Source organism: Amphibalanus amphitrite, unplaced genomic scaffold (assembly GCF_019059575.1).
Source record: "Amphibalanus amphitrite isolate SeventyFive unplaced genomic scaffold, NRLGWU_Aamphi_draft 002077F_arrow, whole genome shotgun sequence".
NCBI classification, from domain to species: Eukaryota; Metazoa; Arthropoda; class Thecostraca; order Balanomorpha; family Balanidae; genus Amphibalanus; species Amphibalanus amphitrite.
The window spans coordinates 29,264-52,687 of record NW_024883570.1 but is presented as its reverse complement, the minus strand read 5'-3'; the positions used below and the strand labels follow the sequence as shown (position 1 = coordinate 52,687).

General features: G+C 44.8%; 1 protein-coding gene across 1 annotated transcript; it reads left to right on the top strand.

Annotated features, from left to right (window-relative positions):
- Nucleotides 1-336: 336 nt before the first annotated feature.
- On the top strand, nucleotides 337-23,356 carry LOC122376271 (cadherin-86C-like). The gene is made up of 10 exons (XM_043356071.1): nucleotides 337-345; nucleotides 3,395-3,535; nucleotides 5,936-6,059; nucleotides 7,626-7,809; nucleotides 8,181-8,253; nucleotides 13,100-13,264; nucleotides 15,453-15,623; nucleotides 21,845-21,998; nucleotides 22,693-22,868; nucleotides 23,333-23,356. Exons 1-10 carry the CDS (start codon nucleotides 337-339, stop codon nucleotides 23,354-23,356), a joined length of 1,221 nt encoding a protein of 406 aa, XP_043212006.1.
- The last annotated feature ends 68 nt before the right edge of the window (nucleotides 23,357-23,424 follow it).

The following is a 23,424-nucleotide window of genomic DNA, read 5'->3' as shown; positions in this document are numbered from 1 at the left end:
GTGCTGCAGTGAGGAGCGAAGAAGGGATTATGTGTCGTACTAGGAAGGGTTGGGGGAGGTGTGTGGGGGAGAAGTCGTAATTTGCGAGTGGGAGGGTGTTGCAGTAAAACACTTTGGATGTTATGGGAGCTTATGAGAGGATTTCAGTGATTTGAAAAGTTGCGTTACAGGCTACCTTTCAAAAATTAATGCTTTCAAAGCAGGAGCTTTTTGATATGCACTTAGATTGAAAGTTGTAGGACTATTATAATTTTCGAACATATATGTAATGACAACGGTTTTGAAGTGAATATGAGCAACAATTACCATAGGTTTTAGATAATTTTGAAGCGAACTATGAAATGGGTATGTATCCACTATGAGATAACTGTATCTTCTCAGTACGACATTTTCATTTTACAGCTGTTGATACTTGATAGAACCATGGACAATCGATTGTTTTAGCTTCAAAAAATAAATTGAACATGCATCATCCGAAAACAAACCAGAAATAGCCAAGGAAATACCTCGAACTCGAAATCCCCACGATCAATACTGTTCGTACAGCGAAAGCCTCAGCGCGGCTGGCGCTAAGCCTTTTGCACACACATAACTCTTGCTGGAGCCAGCTCACTCACTATTAGTCTCGTACTAACTCCATGTACCCTTTCAAGGCTGTGCTTCGTCATGCGTCACGCTGACCCAAAGCAGCTTTTCAAGGCTGCTCTACTTCAAGTGCCGATAATTAAGCGCTAACTACTCAGCACCGAGCTTTATACGCTAGCCATGAGGCCGGGGCGTTTGCCTTTATGTGGCTGTTATGGTTTCACCTTGAAACTCGAAGAATCCGGCGCTGCAGGCGGTTGATTCATTCGCTACCTAAGTTTGTTTTATACAAAAGTAGTTATTAGATAAATTACTATATAAAATAGCCATAACACGAATACGCCACTGCCGTCTGTCTAGCCTTGACTTTGACTTTGTTTTGATTTAGGGCATTTCGGTTGAATAGACCATTTCATGCCCATACTGTCTAGCCACTCTTGTCACGCTACTGCCTTCTGTAAAGCCATCCTGCTCACATCCCTGCCTCCTGGATAGCCGTCCTGTGCGCGCCCCTGTCCGGTCGAACTCCCAGCTGCGTAGCCCCGAACCCGTCAATATGCCGCCTGTGGCTCCAGCCCCCCGCTGTCCAGCGCCGACTCTGTCGAGGTATTTGGGTCAACTACCCCATTGGGTCGTGTGTGGATACCACTCATCGGGCACATGGTGACCGCTTGAGGCACGGCAAGGTCATCTGGGTGACCTGACCTTGGGGAAGGAATGGTTGGTAGTTTCGTTCATGGTAACGTTGGGTTTCGCATGGTGACGACTGACGGCTAGGGCGATTGCCATGTCTAGATTTCGAGATTACATTTTTTTTGTGGTAGTGTGGCTTGAATATCTAACCAACTGTAACTAGAATGTGTTGTAACTTTGTGAGCGAAAAGTGAAAACCACAACTGAGGTGAAGTCTCAAACTTGTGTTTCACTAAAACTTTAAAGGTGGCCGTCCACTGGTTCGGCGCGTATTCAGCGCGCAATCGTTCAGCGCCTAGCACGCGCTGAGAAGTTCAATTATTTTAACTCGTCAGCGCGTAATTCGGCGACGACCAGCCAACGAATAATCAGCTGACTGTGGTTCATCGCGCATTCGGCGCTGAACCGCAGTCAGCGCGCAGCCCATAGACTCCAATGTTAAATTCAGCGCGTAAATGTGAGCGCCTAAACAGTGGACGGCGACCTTTACAATTCTTGTCGACTTTAGACCGCTCAATGTGATTTGTAAGATATATTCCCTTTTAGAATTCAAGCCAAATAAAGTGATTGCGCTATATAATATCATCTGAGCCAAGTTCCGATAAATATTTAGGTGTATTTAGGTGCCACATAGAAACGGACTTTATGGCTTTCCAGTGTTCTCGCTACTGCAAATGCAAACTAAACGACCACAAATAAGTCCATATAGAGCGCGGGCCACCAAACACTTTTTTTCACCAAACACCCAACACAACATAAAGCCTAAGCTACACTAGCATGAATTCCGACGTTTTTTCGGTTTCTGCGGGATTTCGGCTCGCGTCGTCAAGTTCGCCTCATAGCGAATGCATTGCGCAAGCTACACTGCCAGTCTGGCGTCCCGTGGAACGAAAACCCGCAAAAACCGACGAGTCGGAACCGAAAAAAGTTCAGAGCTGTGAACTTTTTTTCGGTTTCTGCGGGATTTCGTTTTAGTGATGGATGATTAGAAGTGATTGTTGCTAATAATAGTGTGACGATGGAACAGTTTCAAATGTAAATAATGAAAATGGTGTAATTCATGATTAAATAAGACAAAATGTGTTTCAAAACTCATCATTCTACATCAAATATGATAATTGTAATTAAACTGACAAATGATTATGATCGTATTATCGAAAATCTTTTCTTGTTAGTTGCAAAATCTTTAAAAAAGTTATTTAATTATAATTTTGTTAAAACACGATAATATTTAACATGAATAATTAAATAAATCGATCACTTATCCATCACTGTGCTATAAACAACACCGTCCACGCGGCGGCCGCCCGGAACGAAAAAACGCAGAAACCGTAAAAACGCGGAAACCGAAATCACGCAGAAACCGAAAAAACGCTGATAGTGTAGCCTGAGCTTAACACTTTGCGCCCTCCCCATTATAGAATTCAGTGGCCTTCCCACATAAACATTATCACATTCAACAGATCATTGCGTGACATTGCTCTGATCCCACCACTAAGCAAAGAGACACTATTGTCAGCACAAAGGCTTTGTCAGACGGTCCCCGGTCCAGCCAATGAATGTATGCATGGTGGCTGGCGTGACTGTACTGGGGGTGGGGGGTGGGGGGTGAATAGGTCATAAGCAGTGGCACGCTATACTGGACGTGTGGGCAGTGGTAAGTTTGCAATCGGGTACTTACAGTCAGTAATACACCTACACACAGTGGCTTGCAAAGCTAGCTTCTGTGTTTGGCTTACGTTTATGTCCTCAATATGCTACGATTTAGGCCGGTAATGGTAGTCCCATGAAACCTTAATCTTTCAAATTCGCCCCAGTATTCATTTGTATGTGTATTTTATCTCTACCACAACTATTCGGAATTTGATACAGCTTTATTGTTACATCCGTCATGCGTGCAGTTTTTGTTTTATCTTCAAACTCACTGCAGTTTTTGTTTTATCTCATGGTCTGGAGTCTGGACCAGTTGCACGATGACCCAAATTCAATGTAGGGACATTCTATACTAACGCAACTCCACATTGCCCTTCGAATTGCAATGCTTTTTAAACTTGCAGCAGATGACGACACTGAGTGCCCCTCAAACCTAACTCCGGTCTTCCTTCGGTTCCTCCAGAACGGCTACCGCGACACGACCATCGACACGAGGAACATCATGGAGCTGCGGATGAACCTGCTGGTCCGGGACGTCCAGGACACTCCGCCTTTTTTCGCTTCAGCTCCGGCCCTGCTGCGGGTCAGCAACAGCGCCAAACCGGTCAGTAGGGGGTCCTAAAACTAAATATACGGGAGTTATCAAACTAGTCAGCCAGCTCCGGCCCTGCTGCGGGTCGGCAATAGCGCTAAACCGGTCAGTGAGGGGTCCTCAAACTAACTATACAGGGTAGAGTTCTGCACGGCTGCACTTTTCCACAGCCTAGCCGCCCCGCAGCCGTGGCTCCACAGCCACGGCCGCCCACAGCCGTGGCAAACTGTGGGCAGCCAGCCGTCAGCCGGCCGTGGATACTTTCAATGAAATGCAACCAAATAGTATATAATAAGTTGTTTTTAGTTGAAACATATAGCCAAAAGCACATTGCAATGGGCTATAGATTCTCAAGCTCATGAAGCATCATAGATTAAGTGGTTGTGTATCTGGCTTTAGGCCGAAGGCCTGAATCCTGATGCGCATCGCATGCCTACACAAGCCCTTGCAAGGGGTTAAGAAAGATGGGTACCTAGGTAGGTACCTACATCAACAGAAAACATAAACAACGAACCAGAATAGAAGCACTAGCAGTGTAGACATCTAATGCCAAATCCTGAAGCATGGTTGTGGGACAGAACAACAGACCCTGATGCTTTTCATTATCAATGTTAGGTATGGAAAATGAAACTGAAGTTGATGGACTGTCAAACAGTGGTTGTCTAGTCAAAACTCTTGCTTCTTTCTTACCTTGCATATTTTCTGGGGTGTGATATGCCAGGCTTGAAGCAGCCTTCTGAGCAAGTCTCAAACTAATTTGATGTGCAAGGCATCAAAAGTCAAAACACTAGTGAGCATCCAAGAAAGAAAAACATTCATCTATTTTGATTTTTCCAAATAATGATCTTCGCTCAAATCCCCAAGGACGTGTGAGCCACAATTGCCTCTTTCAATCAAAAATTTTACTTGAGTTTGTAATGACGTAAATACCAAAGAAGTGGCAAAAAATTGTTTTGTGTCACTATAAACAGCCATAAAAATTAAAATTAATAAATAAAAATGCTATACAGTTAAAAGCTTCCTCTCAAACAAAGATTGATTATCAAATTCTTATATTTTCAGAAGAAGACGTCATTTTATTAGTAAAGTCAACAGCTCGCGTAAGAAATATTGTGTTCAGGGTTTTCACCGTCATGTGAATTACGTGTTCAGGGTTTTCACCATCATGTGAATTAACCGTAAGTAAGGTTCATGCTCACTTACAATCTAATTCCATTGGCTTCGTTGATCAGCATTTTCTGTTAGCGGTCACTCACACACCAGTTAGAACATAAAGCGCCAGTTTTATATTATGTAATTGGACTTGCCGAAAATCCAGAAATACGTCTAAGAGGTATTTTAGATAATATTTTATGAAGCCTTTACCTGCCTTTACCTAGATGTGACTTCTTTTTTTATTACCTGAAAGAATTATTGAACGCTCGTCCTCAATAGCTGTAAGGTGCTCTCCTAATGACCAGGTGAGATTGATTTGAGAGGGATGTGACAATGCAACATGTTGCATTTTCTGAAACTGTCAAGCTCTTGATGATGAAGGAACAATTGGTACCTTAACCTATAATTAGTATTCTGTACCAGAGGTCAAACTCCCCTGCAGCAAATGGTAAAACCATTACAGGTTTTCAAAGGCTTCACCACTTTCAATGTTGCTGGGCATCCTTTGCATGATTTTTACAGGCTAGACTGCTTATCAGAATGTAAGATTAAGGATTTAAAATTTTATATTTGAGTACTTAAGATTGAGCTTGAAATCTCACAGCCGTGGCCACAGCCGTAGCCGTGTTCTTGGAGATATTTGCAGCCGCCCCGGCCCACAGCCGTGGGGCTGCAGCCAGCCGCGGCTGCAGCCGGCCGGTGCAGACCTCTTATACAGGGTTTATCAAACTAGTCAGTCAGGGGTCCTCAAACTAACTATACGGGGTTATCAAACTAGTCAGTGAGGGGTCCTCAAACTAACTATACGGGGGTTATCAAACTAGTCAGCCAGCCCCGACCCTGCTGAGGGTCGGCAACAGCGCTAAACCGGTTAGTGAGGGGTTCTCAAACTGGATCAGTCAGGGGTCCTCAAACTAAGTATACAGGGGGGCTCAAACTGGTCAGTGACGGGTATTCAAACCAGTCAGTCAGAGGCCTTCAAAGCGGGTCAGTCAGGGTCCTCGAACCGGATCAGTCAGGGGTCCTCAAACTAAATACATAGTTTGGGTTTCCTTATCAAGTCACTCATCAACCAAAATTTCTCAACATGTACGGAACATGTACAATCTCTCAACATATCAAGATTTTTGTTGAACAGTATTGTATTAAGCGCACATATACTTGCATCTTACATTAACATGTAGGTGAATATAACCTGATGTATCTATAGTGCACCTACATTGCCCACATCTAACAAACGCCTCTCGTTTTTCACAGGGGGACGTGATCGGCACTTTCCGCGCCCTGGACGGTGATCGACAAAATCCGCGGGAGATCAGGTACCGACTGGTACCCAACGGTCTCGGATACGACTCCTACTTCAGTATGGATCCCGTGTCAGGTATGTTTGGTTAAACCGAATGGACCCGTATGAGGTATGGTTGGTTATACGGTATACCGCGCGGTATGGGGTATTGTTGATCATGTTGCATGGATCCTGTCCCAGGTATGGCCAATTATATCGCTTGGACTCGGTATGACGTATGTTCCGCCGCTTCATTGGCGTGGACGTTATATGTGGTATGGCTAATACCTAATTGCATTGTGTGTTGTATTGTATTGTATTGAACAATCATGAGCGATCCACATTCTGAAAGTGCGTGGCGATTACTGCTCAGAATCCGTATCCGCGGTTACTAATCTAAACATTCACAGCATTCACACATTCACTCACGTCAAAGCACGGACAGAGACACTTGACGGTAACGCTTTATTTCAGTGAAAGGAAAAAGGATAGCGAAATTAAATTAGCCAGCACTAAAATGTTCCCACACACACAACTTGTTGAAAACTGTGCAATCTCAGCCACAAAAGCAAACTAAAGCAATGCGCCGGAGTTTCAATGCTGTAATGGCTGTAATGCCCTATCGCAGTCAAGATCGCAGGCGCTCCTCGGCCGCCGTCACCAGCCGTGTGGTGTAGACTGTGCCGCAATACATGACTGCGCTGCGGCACAGTCTACCAGTACAGGCCAGCCCGTCCAGCCCGTTCAGCGCGTCTGGCCATTCCAGGCTGCTGTGCTGCGATTGTCGTCTGCTATTGAAATTCGTTAGAACATTATACTATTTTCAGAGAGCCCCTTATAATGGAATGGATGACTGATAAATGGAGCTGAATGTTTTTCCCTTCCTGCATGAGTGTTTATTATCCATGACTCGGATCTCAGCTGTAATCGACACGACAGTGACGAGTGAAAAGACACATTCAATAGCAGCAAAAAATATACTTACATCTTTCCGAATTTTTATCTGTTTCAAAAAGTAAAAACATACCTACACAACCAAAGCCGTCAGTCATCCTACAGTCTTAGCATGAATGTCTCATGTGATGCTAGTCCTAAATTAAAGTCATAAATCCTCCACCAATGTCGACATCGTGTAGACGATATTTCCATTGCTGTTAAACGCTAAAGCGCACACAAAGACCGTCGAATTACAAGTATAGATTACAAGTAGCCCTCGTTTTACCAAGGAACGTAGAATGTTTGACGAGATAGCCCTTACATTGCATGCGTCAGAGCTTACATGTTACCTACATATGTATGTAAGGCACAAGCTGTGAAATTTTCTTTCAGGTGATTGAATATCATTTGAATGATCGAATTATTTTCTCGGATTGTTGCTTCTGAAAGTTGTACAGAAATTCCAGCTCCCTTACGTTGCAATATGTAGAATGTAGATTGTCAACTTTCGACCCAATCCAAGAATGAACAAAAACTGTGAAATGCTTTCATCATACAACTCCTACCTAGATTGTCATTTTCATGCTCACGGTTATTCCGCGCCCGGCTGGGCTATTCATCCATACGCGCCCCGCTGCAGTGCAACGGGGCGCTGGCGGGGCTCGTATGGCTGAATCCATATGACGCTCCCGTCAAATAACCTATCCATAACGCTCTCCTCCTCAGGTAACCTATCGGTGACGTCATCACTGACTGGCCTGCTGACGTCACGCCTGGAGCCAATGACTGTGACGGTCTCCGCCGAAGAAGTGACCACGTCGCTCTCAGAACGTGGTGAATCGGCTCAAAGAGATGTGGTGGTAATCAGGGAGGACGCCGCGCATCAGGCTCCACAGTTTCGGCCGGGATTGTGAGTTGGTGGGGTGGGTGATGGAGTGTTTGTTTGGGATGGAAAGGACCCGGGTTCGATCCCAGGTGCTGACGTCCTGTTTGTTGATGACGGAGTTATCGACAAAAGTTTTCGATATTACCATCGAAGTTTGAATGGGTATTTGACAAGTCAATTAAACGTTCCAATAGCAAGTCACTATTTACTGAGTAAGTTATTCGATCTGTAGAGTGCATTTGACTGCTATTTCATGGACAGTGCTGAAATATTGCCTTTTCATCAGTTTCTTACAATCGTATATTTGTTGTTGTCTATCTATTGGAAATTTGAGACAGAACTGGCCCCATCCAGTCAATTCGTCGTTTTTTATATGAATTTCAATATGATGGCAGGTACGAGACGCAGCTCTTTGAGAATCCTGCTATCGGAACCCTGCTGAACTTCGATCCACCTCTGGAAACAACGGTAAGAAATTAGAGTACACATTATATTTTAATGAACGTCTCGTTTTAGATAGAATAGATGAGTAGATCCGCGACCCGGATACAACGCTTATATGTCATCAATCGTCATGACATCTACCTACAAAACATCTTTATTCTACCCATATCCGCTAGTGCTGTAATGACGCCTCAAGTTTGTCATACTATAGGTAATGGTATTGTATGTACATACACCACCAATGTCCTATGATCAGTGTTCACCTCTACAGATCAATGATCACTCTAACAAATAATCTTCACCATTATATACTGTCATCTAAGCTTTGCAAAGGGCTCACAGCAATGCTCAATGATTCAACACCACACCATTTTTCGAGCGGAAAGATAAAGTAGAACAACATGCAATAATATCCCTCGCCGGCCGAGGGGGGGGGGGGGCAAGTGCCGCCCCCCCATACATAGGGTTTTTTCGCGATAGCTCCGAACACGCTGGCGATAGAGAGCTGAAACTTGGCATACCTGACCTTTGATCCAAGCCGGATCTTTTGACACCAACCGCATTTTCGGGTCAGGTCAGGTCACTGACCTATGACGTCATAAGTGAACCTCTGCACGGTCTTCAGATGTCGCAACTTCGCAACGCCCTCACTGCCAGAGGAGATGTCACAGGGAAATGAAACTTGCAGGATCTAGTATCCATTATGAGTCCCACAACTTGTATATCTCGGATTTTTCCTAAAGGTCATATGAGGTCAGGTCATTTTCGTGACCTCACCATTATAAGTCAATGGGGAAAAATGAAAACTGCTATTCTGGCGCCGGGAACGATCTCCAACTATCTCAAGCACACAGAATCGTGATTTGATGCACTCCTTGCAAGGTAAGATGCGTCACTTTTGCAATGTTGACCTTGCGTGACGTCATTTATGACGTCATCAAGGTCATATTAGTTTTTCGTCAATAACTCTTGATCAAATTGAGCTAGCGAGTCGGGAAAGCCACCAATGGACTCAGGAAGACCTGCCGAATCGAATGATATGCGACATGACCTCTTTCGACCAACTTCGTGACCTGGGGGTGCTGACCTGACCTTGACCTGAGGTCAACACCCCAAGTTGACCTGACCCGGACAAAAAGTATATCATTCGACGCGCCTGAGCGAGACGAACACGATGCCGCCAAAATCGGCGCTCTGCGGCCGTTTTTTGCGAAGTTATTCACCAAAAACTGAACCGTACCTTGGGGCACTTGACCTGACCTCAGAGGTCACCGGTTGACCTAGGACCTTAAAATCGGGTACCAATCTCTGCGTCTCGTAACAACGCACACGCTCGTTTTTTCCGCGACGCGCTAGCTCCACCAGGGGCGAAACGGCGAGGGGGGGGGGATCGTACCCCCCCCCCCCCTCGGCCGGCGCGTATGTAGAAAACCAATAGGTCCGGCGAGGGATATATTTCAAACATGTGTGCAACTACTGGAACAAAACTGAAGGCCTGCAACACTGTTTCAGTTGCACGTTGATCGCAGGATGCTGCTGCGAAGGAATGCAATGGAGAATGTATTTTCAATAGAACTTCAACAGCTAGCATTGTTTAGTAGCGTTGGCAATTATTTATGCACGACCGACTGTGTTTCAGAAAACAACACACAAATTCCTTGCATGAAAAATCCATGCTCTCATGTCAGTGTTAAAAACCTTATGAAACGGCCCAGGGCAGTGTCTTACGACGCATTCAGTCGTCATTTCGCGTATGTTTTATTTTATGCTTGCTGGTATTTACGATATACTGAACGACTTGGTGGACTGAAATAAGCGACGAAAGAGCCGTACACAAATTTCGAGGGATTTACTTCCCAAAGGCTCCAAAACAACCAGATGAGCAAGATGCCACAAACTCCCTAGCTATGAAGCCATGATTCCATGCATCTGAGCCACATATCAGCTTACATCGCTCCCCTTTTCACCAAAATAGAATCGAATACATTCAATGCCATTAGGTGTACATGAGAGTCACACCTAACATCAATCATAACCCTCTATATACCAGTCCAGTCCAGGTATATTGATGTCTGTCTATCCATCAATCAATATACATACATCAGAGTCACAATCGCTCTCGGGCTTAAAACCAATTAACAGCCAGCAGCACCGGAAGTTCGCATTTCCGGTCCGCTGAGTCATTTGCATTGACGCGTGCCGTTTATTTGCCGCCTCCCCAGCCTGAAGAGACCCCTGTTTATCGCTCGATTTCCCCCTTCGCAGAACGCTGAGTCAACAACACAGTTACACGCACACTGGTGCACGCAATGGCGCGCGCACGCACACGCGTTACTAGGGGTATTGGGGAGGATCCTGCGGTAACTGGGCAAGGTGGGAACATATTTTGGGACATGTGTCATAATTGTACGCTCTACCGCAGGGTCTCCGCCACCGAAGGGGGAGGTGCCTCCCCGATAAATGAACTTTCGTGATGCATCCTTATGTAAAAGGGTTGCATTTTTGGGTCAGGTCCCCTAACCGTGGCCTCGATCCTGCTCTACAGTTGCATTTATCATACACCAAGACTCCCTTACATTATACAGTGTTACATTCTGCATGATTTGTATAGGTACATACAATCACTATTTCTACCACAATAAAACAACAGCGTTGGACACATATGTACAGACGAAACCACCAGACACTTTGCGTTCATTGTAGAAGTAACCTTCAGTTCGCCCGAGCAGTCAATCGTTGACGTCAGGGCACTACTAAGTGACGTCACCACACGTATCGAACGATGGCGCAGTTAGTAGTTTAGCGTTCACAGAACACGTACACAGAAGCTAGAACGGCGCGAAAGCCTTCCTGGAAAGTTCTGGTGAGCGTTGCAGGTTGCAAACAACGAGCATGCGATGTCCACATTCTAGACAAACAATTTACAGACACAGTATACAGTCTACATATACATCCACAACTACGTCTGCAGTTTCGTTTAGCTTCATACTCAATGTTACCTACTCATCTTACTGCTATGTGTAACATACTCATAACTCATAACGCTACATAGCCCCATACTTATGGAACAGTCACCTGTAAACCTAATACATTTTAGCATCAAACAAGTAATTATCTCTATGCATTCTGCAGACAACTATCAATACGTCTTCATCAAATAACTCCCTGCCTGTTCGGATATCGTCATGCATTTACAAAGGACAACCTAAACTATAGTTTCGCCTCTCCCCCGTGGCTCTCTTCTCTGACCAGCCTGAGCTGTAGCGCACCACCATCAACTAGCGAGCGTTTGACACCCGTGTCGGGGCGTAACAGGGCGTAACGGAGCGTAAGGGAGCGTAACGGATGTGATGGACGTCACAGACGGCCGTAACGAGCCACTAATTAGGCGCAGTCACATTGGCTGATCATAAATCATCACTGATGGTAGTTATCAGTTCAGGGGAATGATTGTTGAAGGTGGGTTGAATGGAACGCAAGGTAGTTAGAGATGGAACAGAATGACAAACAAAAAGAACGGAACAAGAATCTCTAAGGATTAAACCGAAGGTAAAACAGGCTGAGAGAGAGAGAGAGAGAGAGAGAGAGAGAGAGAGAGAGAGAGAGAGAGAGAGAGAGAGAGAGAGAGAGAGAGAGAGAGAAAGAGAGAGAGAGAGAGAGAGAGAGGGAGAGGGAGAGAGGGAGAGAGACTTCAATGTCATCAAAAGCCGATTTTGCTTTTATGGACTGAAAAAAGATGTGCTCATCGTGCATTGCACAGGTCGAAAGGCAAAGGACATTTAGGTATCGTACAAATGAATCACATGTATCACATTGATGCAGTGAAACGGATAAAGGCACACACATGCGACATAAAAGTAACAAGGAGACATGAAAGATCAATACAAAGTCAGAACTGGCGGCACTGTGAAGGCGGAATGTAAAAAAAAAAATATCAGCAAATGGCGTAAAACGGGTCGAGTCGGAGTGAACCCGTCATTAGCGTAGAACTATGTAATGAAAATAAAGAACTGAACGGTCCAAACCAGCGGATCTTTTAAAACCTGACCAAATGACACTGCAATATAAATTTTCTAACGTTCACGTACACTGAGCTTCCAACCGTTACCCGCGTGTCCTACAGCGTGGCATAGCGACTGTATCGTGGCGTCGACCCAAGGAATGCAGCTTATAATTTATTCACGGAGGCTACTGCATTAGAACGGCATCAATCGATACAAGCAGACGGCCATTTGCCGTCATTCATCGACATACTGGTGCTGGGAATCGAGGTGAACGGTCGTTTTATGCATCCACAAGGTAGAAACACAGTATAAAGCTTTAGATGATCATATTTGTGGGACTATATATGCAATAAGTTGTGAATCAAGCAAATAAACTTATTTTTGTTGGAACGACATACGTATGATTGTGTACCGATGTAACACAATACAGCACTCCGTCTAAACTATTACAAAATCAAAAACATATTGGAGCATAGACCTCTGTACACCAGATGTGTACAGAGGTCTATGATTGGAGTTAAAAAAACACATACAACCTCGTAGCGATATAACACAATGCACTCTGCCTAAAATAGGCATATCATGACATGCAAAATCACGTTACCTGTCTTCGGAGCGACGTAGTATGACACAACGCGATGCAACCAAAGATCACACCGCCAAATCACACCTGATACCATCCATAGGCGGCGGAACGGGGAGGGCACCGGGGCACCGTGCCCCCTTTGATTTTGGCATTTTAACATTAGCCCTATGGTCGTTGCATGGAAAGAATGGGACCAAATGTCGTCAGTGCCCCCCCCCCCCCAATTGAAGGTGTTCCGCCGCTACTGATACCATCACGTGTTTCGTCTCTCCTTTGGCAGGGCCAGCGCGGATCCTTCACCCTCACAATTGTCGGTGACTTGGCGTCCCGCTGTTTTGAGGTAGACCCACCGATACAGACCAGGGAGGGTCAGTTTTACATACGAGTGAAGAATAAAGATCTACTCGACTTCGAGGAGCTTCCCAATCCGGTGCTCGTCTTTAGTGTGAGTATGTAAATCATGGTAGGGATGGGAAAGGTAATGGTTTGGTAGTCGCTATAGGGTAGTATGTTGAATAATAATCTCAATCTCTTGTTTGGGAACAAAGGTTTGAAACAAAACTACTCCACAAAGTTTACTGAAGCCCTTTATGTATAGTTACATATTAGCCGTTTTCACGACGGCCATCTGGTACACATTTGGTGCACATTTGGTGCAGATAGGTAAGGTGCAGATTTGGTCAAATTAGGTTCCGTGTATCTCTTAGAAGCTATCAGCTAGGGTTGCACTAATGACTTATATGCCTCCTTTGTCATATTATCAGAGACTAGATAGTATCACTGAAATAAATTCATAAAATGAGGATATTTGCTGTAAAAGAGATTAGGTGCAGATTTGGTCAAATTAGGTGCATTCGCCTGCTAGCCCGTCGTGAAAACGGCTATTATTGTCATTAAATGTACCGTAAAACATATTCGCCCAAGGCAAATCATTCAAATTGAGCCACTATGCGTGTATGATGAGTTCTCTCTCGCCGCCCGAGGGGGGACCGGGTGCCGCCCCCCCTCCCCCCATGGGGTTTTTTCGCGATAGCTCCAAACACGCTGACACGATAGAGACATGACACTTGGCATACCTGACCTTTGATTCAAGCCAGATCTTTTGACACCAACCGCATTTTCGGGTCAGGTCAGGTCACTGACCTATGGCGTCATAAGTGAACCTCTGCACGGTCTTCAGATGTCGCAACCTCGCAACGCCCTCAATGCCAGAGTAGCTTTCACAGGGAAATGAAATTTGCAGGATCTTATATCCATCACTAGTCTCACAGCTTGTATATCTCGAATTTTTTCTAAAGGCCATGTAAGGTCAGGTCATTTTCGTGACCTTACTATTATAAGTCAATGGGGAAAAATGAAAACTGCTATTCTGGCTCCGGGGACGATCTCCAACTATCTCGAGCACACAGAATCGTGATTTGGTGCACTCATTGCAAGCTCAGATGCGTCACTTTTGCAATGTTGACCTTGCGTGACGTCATTTATGACGTCATTAGGGCCATATTAGTTTTTCGTCAATCACTCCCGATCAAATTGAGCTAGCGAGTCGGGAAAGCCACCAATGGACTCAGGAAGACCTGCCAAATCGAATGATATGCGACATGACCTACTCTGACCGATTTCGTGACCTGGGGGGTGCTGACCTGACCGTGACCTGAGGTCAACACCCGAAGTTGACCTCACCCAAATGAAAAGTATATAATTCGCCGCGCCTGAGCGAGACGAACACGACACTGCCAGAATCACGGCTCTGTGACCGTTTTTTTGCGAAGCTATTCACCAAAAACGTAACCGTACCTTGGGGCACTTGACCTGACCTCAGAGGTCACCGGGTTATCTAGGACCTTAGAATCGGGTACCAATCTCTGCGTCCCGTAACGGCGCACACGCTGTTTTTTTCCGCGACGCGCTAGCTCCACCAGGGGCGAAACGGCGAGGGGGGTCGTACCCGCCACCCCCCCCTCTCGGCCAGCGCGTATGTAAAAAAAAAAACAATAGGTCCGGCGAGGGTTATTTTAGGTACATCTGCAGTAGTTTTCATACCCTTCGTTCCAAGTTTATTATCACTGCATTAGTTTATTGCCCTTTTTTACATTTCTTACCCCTTCTTGCAACATGTTACCCCTCTCCCTCTCGTCGCTCCCGCCCGTGCGGGCTGACGAAGTTGTCCAGTAGGAATGTATATATTATCTGTTTTCACGACGGGCTATCCGGCGAATGCACCCGATTTGACCAAATCTGCACCTAATTTCTTTTACAGCAAATATCTTCATTTTATGAAATTATTTCAGTGTTTTAATCGATGATGCTCTCTGATAATATGACAAAGCAGGCATATACGCAATTAGTGCAACCCTAGCTGATAGACTAAGAAACACACTGAACCTGATTTGACCAAATCTGCACCTAATCTGTACCAGATGTGCACCAAATGTGTACCAGATGGCCGTCGTGAAAACGGCTAATCTCTCTCACCTTTTCGTCTTCCGATCAATATTTAACCTCATACCCCTCTCCGCCCGTCCCAAGGTGCGTGCTGACGTAGCTGTCCAGTAGATAGGTATATAATCTCTCTCACCTTTTCTTCTTCCGCTCAATATCTAACCAGTCTGCCCCTCTCCGCCCGTCCCCAGGTTCGTGCCGATGAGGTGGATCCTGAGCGGAGGTCGGGTCGACTTCTCACCAGCTTAGCCAACATTAGCGTCACTATACTCGACCAGAACGACAACCCGCCCGTGTTTGAGAAGACGCTCTACCCGGCTACGTTCATGGAGAACGTCGTACGAGGCACTACCGTTCTCAGGGTGAGAGAGGGAGGGAGAGAGAGAGAGAGAGAGAGAGAGAGAGAGAGAGAGAGAGAGAGAGAGAGGGAGAGAGAGAGAGGGAGAGAGAGAGAGAGAGAGAGAAAGAGAGAGAGAGAGAGAGAGAGAGAGAGAGAGAGAGAGAGAGGAGAGAGAGAAGTTTTGTTTTTTATTGTCATGGTTGTTGAAAGTTGGTGGAAGTTTACCGACGAAAGAGTGGTTTACATTGTTATCTATCATCAAACATTTATTTTAAATTATATGTGAATATTGAATAACAATGTGAATGCAATTGATATAGCAATCACACCAGTGAATAGCAATCCCTTGTTTATTATTTTGACGCATGTACAACTACGTTATTTCATTTGCTTCTTCATACTGCAATACAAACTAGTGTTACAAGCTAACAATTATTTTGAATAACTATCTTGTTTTCATAATGATCAGCTTCCAGCGATTTACACCTTTCATTTTTCGGGATTTTACTTTTCCATAATGAGTCATGGATAAATATATTTTTCATCGAATGACGGTTGCCACGTTTTAGCGCCCAACTCATTCTATCCTGTAATAAGTCGTTGACCGGACGACCAGCCGATTACTTGGCATGTGCGTGCGCCGTAAATTCTCTGAATATGGTCGGCGTTCTTCCAAAGTCGAGGCCGTTGCCCTGCTCACTAGACCACTCATCAGCCCTCGGCCATTTTCCTTACGCAGAATTATTTCCTTCTCTCTACCATTTGACCTCTTTATGGGATCCTTCTTTTTACGGTGCACTCCATTGTGTAAACAGTTAGAAACGTTTTTATAGCGTCAATGTAAACTGCGCCACTTATGCCTCTTCTGCGACACAAACAGAACACTAATGAGGTCCGATCACGTGACAGTTTTAATGACGTCACAGGCTCTAAGTAGAGTCATTGATCCGGATACCATGTTGATGACCTTTTGGTATGGTTGGATATAAACATGGTGATTAGAAGAGCCAATATAGGTATAATTTTAGGATGATTTATGTTAAAGTCATTAGCATATCTGTAAACAAGGTGTTTCCTTTATAGCGCTCTGCTGAGTCTGCATAAGCACGATGGAACATGTATAGTTTGTTGTGATAGGTGGGGCATTCCACGATAGATCGACCAAAAATAAATAGAATTTACACCCTAATATTTTATTTTTTGCTTAAAATTGGTCTAATGGGTTGTGATGGGCTGGGAACCCAGCTGTGGCAAGGATTTTTTTCTTCGAACAACGGTTTCCGAGATATAGCCTCGGGCAGTTCCTGGAGGTCACACTGCAACCGTATGTTTGGCGTCTTATAACTCAGAAACTATTGGTTTTCTATGGTAAAAACTCTATGGTTCAACTCGCAATCAACCAACAAACGTTTTGGCTATCTCAGATTTTTAATTTTTGAAAATTTTGATCACGTGACATCTTGACCTTTTTTCGAAGAGTGACCTTGATATTATCCCAACTGAAAGTCGCAATATTGTCTGATGAGGATTAAAGCCTTATCAATTGTCATTCATATGCGATAATAAAAAAAGTGGCTTTCGGCCTGCGTTGACCTCAGGTCAGGTCATTTTTATGACCTTCCCATTATTACGAGCGGGAGCGACAGCGATATCTCGGGAACAAAGCAAGATAGCGACAAGTGGTAAACGGCACAAAGTACACATGGATAAGGTCTACAATTTTTACTCAGGTCATTTTCAGGTCAGGTCAAAGATGACGTCACAGGGGTAATAAGAAAGTCTAAATGGCGGCACTACATATATATGAAGTTTTTCTCGAATAACTTTCAAAGTATCCCAGCTAGGAACAAACTAATACCACCATCGTGATCCTCTCGTCGATCCGCATCGAAACATGTGTATGTTGACCTCGAAAGGTCAAGGTCAAAAGTTGACCTTAGGTCACGTGACCTTAAGGTCATCATATATATCATTCGATGGGCCTTGACGAGCTGAACACAATAAGCCTATCCGCGCGGCTGTATCGCAAACCTGTAAGGAGTTATTAGCAAAAAACATTTGGTGACCTTTAATGACGTCACATGACCCAAGAGCAACGTCACAGTTGACCAAGAGCAAAAAAGGTCTCAAGGTAGTCAAAGTTAGTCGTATATGAAGTCACTCATGGTATATTAGGCAATTCCGACGCGTTTTAGTGTAAAAACAAGGGAGCTGATTTTTCCCCAATTGACTTATAATGGGGTGGTCAAGAAATTGACTAGGTCATCGGTATTGAAATTCAAAATGAACTGGCGCTAGGCGAAAGCAAACACAATGGTGCCTGTTACACGTCTCTTTCTTTATTAGATCAAAAGATACAGCCAAAACTATTTTGACTTCCTTTTTACCCCTGTGACGCCATCTTTGACCTGACCTGAAAATGACCTCCGTAAAAATTGTAGACCTTATCCGTGTGAATCCTGTACCGTTTACCGCTTGTCGCTATCTTGCTTTATTCTCGAGATCTCGCGTCGCTCCCGCTCGTAATAATGGACAGGTCATAAAAATGACCTGACCTGAGGTCAACACAGGGCGATAGCCACTTTTTTTATTTGCGCATATGAATGACAATTGATGAGGCTTTAATCGTCATCAGACATAATTGCGACTTTCAGTTGGGATAATATCAAGGTCACTCTTCGAAAAAAGGTCAAGATGTCACGTAATCAAAATTTTCAAAAATCGAAAATCCGAGATAGCCAAAACGTTTGTTGGTTGATTGCGAGTTGAACCATATGAAGTTTTTACCATAGAAAACCAATAGTTTCTGAGTTATAAGCCGCCAAACATAGGGTTGCAGCGTGACCTCCAGGAATTGCCTGAGGCTATATCTCGGAAACCGTTGTTCGAAGAAAAAATCCTTGGCACAGCTGGCTTCCCCCCCCATCACAACCCATTAGACCAATTTTAAGCAAAAAATAAAATATGAGGGTGTACGGCTTTGGTCGATCTATCGTGGAATGCCCCAGGTACGATAATAGCCGTTTTCTTGACGGGCTATCCGGCGAGTGCACCTGATTTGACCAAATCTGCACCTAATCTCTTTTACAGCAAATATCTTTATTTTATGAATTTATTTCAGTGTTTTAATCGATGATACTCTCTGAAAATAAGACAAAGCAGGTATGTAAGCAAATAGTGCAACCCTAGCTTATCCCTCGCCCGTATAGGGGGGGGGTCGAACTGACCCCCCCCCCATGGTTTTTTGCGAATAACTCGCGTAAAAAGCGGCCGATCGCGACGAAACTTTCAGTACCCTCGCGTTCATCAATTTCACACCTACCCTGAAAATTTCATGACCCTGACTCAAATGACCTTTGACCTGTGACCTACTTTTCGAGACCATGTTTGGCTGGAATCGCGATTCGGCGTATGTCGGCTCGCATTAGCCGCGCGTTTGCAGTCTTTTCGTGGTTTCAAGCGTTCAAACATGTGATATGATGTTGCTCCCATGCATTAGGGTGGGTGTCAAGGTCACCTGAAGGTCAGGTCAGGTCATTGACCTTTGATGACCTCGGTTCACTTTTTCGAGTTTTACATGTTTCTAGGCCAGTTTTTGGAGCTGAATTCGAATTTAGCAACCATATGAACATTTACGAAATAGTTTTGGTGCCTTCGTAACATGTTACGAAGCTGTCAGAGGCGGTTGCCACCTACTACGAATACCCTTACTGGTTGACCTGACCTGACCTGACCCGACCTGGCCTAAATACATGAAGACATCATCTGTGATCAAAACTAACATGCTATTCGTGATCAGCACCCCGAAAAACCACATAGCAGCCACACTTTACGACGTTCTAACAGGGCCCGATTTTCCCGCCTTTGGGGTCATTGACCTGATCTGCAAGGTCAACCAATGACCTAGGACCTTAAAATTGGGTATCATCGGCTTCCTCTCGTCACGGGCAACACGCTCGTTTTTTCCGCGAAGCTCTAGCTTGATCAGGGGCGAAACGGCAAGGGGGGGTCCAACGGACCCCCCCCCCCCTTATACGTTCGCGGCTGGAAAAACAGCAATACGGGCGAGGGTTATAGCTTCTAAGAGACACATCGGAACCTAATTTGACCAAATCTGCACCTGATCTGCACCAGATGTGCACCAAATGTGTACCAGATGGCCGTCGTGAAAACGGCTATTGCCTACTCGCTAAGTAAAATGATTTAGTGAGGCCCATATCATACCACACGCACTCACTAAAAATCAGTCGCAGCTGATACATTTATCATTGGTCTTACAAGCCTGTGTCTGCCATCCGCGGCCTTGGCCTCTCTCGTTCATCACTTGCGTGTTGTTCCCTGCGTGTTCATCGTCTTATTGTCGATACCTGATCATTCTCCCTCCCCTTCCTCCCCTCGCTCTACCTTATTCTCCGTTCCTGTCGCCTCTGGAACACACCATTAGCGATTCCCGCAGTGGCGAAACCCCGATCTATTGTGTATCTGCCGAAGGACCCCCTCGGCTGTGTGTTTGTGGGGTTCAACCAATCAGGCGGCGACTATTGATTGCCGAGCGGTGACGTCATTGGCAAGGAACGTAGCGATTGGCGTTTGGCACGCACGTTGTTATAGATAAGACACCGCTGCGAAAACAGGGGAGGATGGCCGGAATTAGTGGCAGTAATGACAGCTATTAGTGGTTCTGGCGATTATTGACTTCATGACTGTCCAATACATCTGCATTCTTGGAAAACTTACAGACAATTATTCATTAAGGTGTTTATAACAAAAGAAGATATGTGCATACTAACTGGAGTTGTTTGAATACGCTGATATGACAACTGCTTAGTTACCCTTTTTTACATTATTGTGGCGTAACTATTCAACAATCTATATGAATATGACAGTTTTATTAACCCGCGCCCTGGTGTGGGTCTGAGCCACCTTCGCCCTGGTGGGGGGGGCCAAAATGACCCCCCCCGTCTAACTCAAAAACGAAGAGGGCTAGGAAGACGCGGAAAAAAGCAAACGAAAGCCCATAACAAGTACGTTCGAAAGTATTTCGGTCATTTTTTCGCTAAGGTCAATATTGAGGTCGCTAGAGGTCATCATAGGTCAAATTTCAGTGTTTTCGGTGTTGCCGGACATATTCCGCTGTAGCTCGGAAACTAGAAGAGCTAGAGAGCCGCGGAAAAAAGCAATCGATAGCTCTTTTCAAGCTCTTTCGCCAAGGTTCGTCAGATTTGACCTCAGCTCAACGGTTTGGCCTACAGAGGTCATGCAAGGTCAACTTGGCAAATTTCGTTGAAAATGTTTTTAACTATAGCATGCATTCACGAGAAAATAGAGAAACGATTCATGCACCATCGTGCTTGGCTCGTCGAGACGCGTCGAATGATATATAGTTTGACCTCGAAAGGTCATTTTGAAAATTTGACCTCAGGTCAAGGTCATGACCTTACCGAAATAGGTCATGCTGCATATCATTCGATCCGCATTGACGAGACAAACACGATAAACGTCGAACGGAGTCTCTATCTCTATTCAATAACAAGTAAGTGCAGAAAAACCGCTGGTGACCTCTGGTGACCAGGGAGATGACCTAGCGTGACCTCAGCGAGGTCACAACCAAATGGTTTCACATGGGCTGTGATTTGCTGACCCAAGACACTTCAATAACGAAATATAGGAACAATCACGCCCGATTTAGCTGAAAAACAACTACTTTTCGATTCTCCCATTGACTTATAATGGGGAGCAGCGATGACCTGACCTGACCTTAGGTCACATTTATAAAAAATCCGAGATAGCCATTTTGTAGAGCTGGGTGACATCTTCAAGTACTGTAAATTTTACATCGATCGGATAAAAGCTGTGCCTTTGAGAGAGCTTTGAACTTTTTTAGAGGTGGTGTCAGTTGTGGTGACCTTGTGACCTGACCTGACCTGACCCGAACCCCCCAAAAAAGGACATGATGTAAAAATGTTGAATAAACAGCTATACAAAGTTTCAGGGCGCTAACTCAAGTGGTTTCTGAGTTATCGCTGAAAAACCACAGGGGGGGGGGGGCCAAAATGGCCCCCCCCCCACCAGGGCGAAGGTTAACTGTTTGTGGAAATCACCAGTTCAAAAATATCGCTGTCAATTCTAGAAATAATATAATACGTATAGATGAGTTACAACAGCCATAATGCATGGAATGTGTCAAGCGATGTTTTATAATAAGTCACTAATAAATACGATTTTGCGGTTTTGTGACGTCAGGTATCAGCCACGGACGCGGACCAATCAGACGCCGGCCGGGTCACCTACACTCGACTGACGGGTGACAACGCGGCAGATCTAAATTTAGATCCCAGCACAGGGGATATTACGATCAAATTCAACAACCACGAGTTCGACTTCGAGAGACAGGAAGGTGAGCAGCTAATGAGGCATAAAATGAGACTTTCTGGGGATGTGCGGTCTTGGTTGGGGGTCCCCTTGCGTCATTTGGTATAAAGGTGAATAAAACGGTTTACGCTTTGCTCAAGTAGACAAAGAAGATAGATGGTAATAACCGGCCCGTCATGATGTCTCAATGTGTAATTATATTTTTCTTGAAATCAAGCATGCTACGAAGATAAAATATACTGTGTAAATTGGGTTGCTATGGTTAGAGAATACTTCCATAATGATGTGACGTAGTAGCACACGGAAAGCAATTGTAACAAATCTGAAGCTTTTCGGCCCAACCTCACTTTCATGTCACCAACTCTAACGTCACAATCATAAACCCGCCTACAACACCCCTAAAATCCTTCCCATCTCTCAGACCACCCTCTTACTACTCTCAAGCCATATCCTGTTACACCATTTTACAGATGACGCTGCGTTATATGCTAAATAGTATATAACCCTTCTCCGACCTCACGTACACCTCCAGGGGTAACTTCAACTCCCCTTCGTACCCCGCTTACAGACCAGCCCCTTACCTACTCCTTCTACAATATAACGCTCTTACAAGCAACCCTGTTGACATTTTTACAAACCACTCCATTACCCCTTTCACAGGTCCCTTTCTTACCCTTTTACAGACTACCCCCTTACCTGCCTCCCCTCTTCTGTTACAGATTACCAGCTTCAAGTGTACGCGGTGGATAGCGGTCGACCCCAGCTGACTGGCAGCGCTTCAATCATACTCAGCGTGCAGGATTTCAACGATCATTTTCCTGTGTTTACCAAGACGCTGTACAACGGAAAGCTGAATCCCGATGGCAACGGCTTCGAGGAACCGCTGATTGTTCATGTGAGGAGAGAGAGAGAGAGAGAGAGAGAGAGAGAGAGAGAGAGAGAGAGAGAGAGAGAGAGAGAGAGAGAGGGAGAGGGAGAGAAAAATGAGGAAGGTAAGAATGGGAGAGGGATGGGAGGAAAATGAGAAAGGTAAGAGGGGAAGGGAAAGGATGAAAGAGGATAAATTAGAATTACACTAGTAGGATACGCGGGGAGAGGAATGTTCGAGAAGAGGAATGAGAGGAAAATTTGGGGTAGAAGCTAGAGATAAGAGGAGTTAGAAGGAATAGGAGGAAGAGAGAGGACAGGGAAGCATGGAAGGAGGTGGAATAGAGGAGGATATCACAGAAACGGAGAGGATTAAGGTGAAAGGCAGGCTAGGAATTAGACAATGTTGAAGAAAAAAAATTGAAGATAGGCCAAAGCCTTTCAGTTGACATGTTAGTGTAAGATGTGCATGCTTATCATTTTACATTTTAGGTGATCAGAAGTGCTTTATGTTGATACTGACTTATGCCATTTTACAAGGAAAAACGTTGAAATTAGATCACGAACTGTCGAGGAACTCGAAC

Bases quoted from the DNA above. Each gene is read 5' to 3' on its own strand.
- LOC122376271 (XM_043356071.1), top strand. The intron at 6,060-7,625 runs GTATGTTTGGTT...TCTCCTCCTCAG, and splicing joins CAGTATGGATCCCGTGTCAG to GTAACCTATCGGTGACGTCA. The intron at 8,254-13,099 runs GTAAGAAATTAG...CTCCTTTGGCAG, and splicing joins ATCCACCTCTGGAAACAACG to GGCCAGCGCGGATCCTTCAC.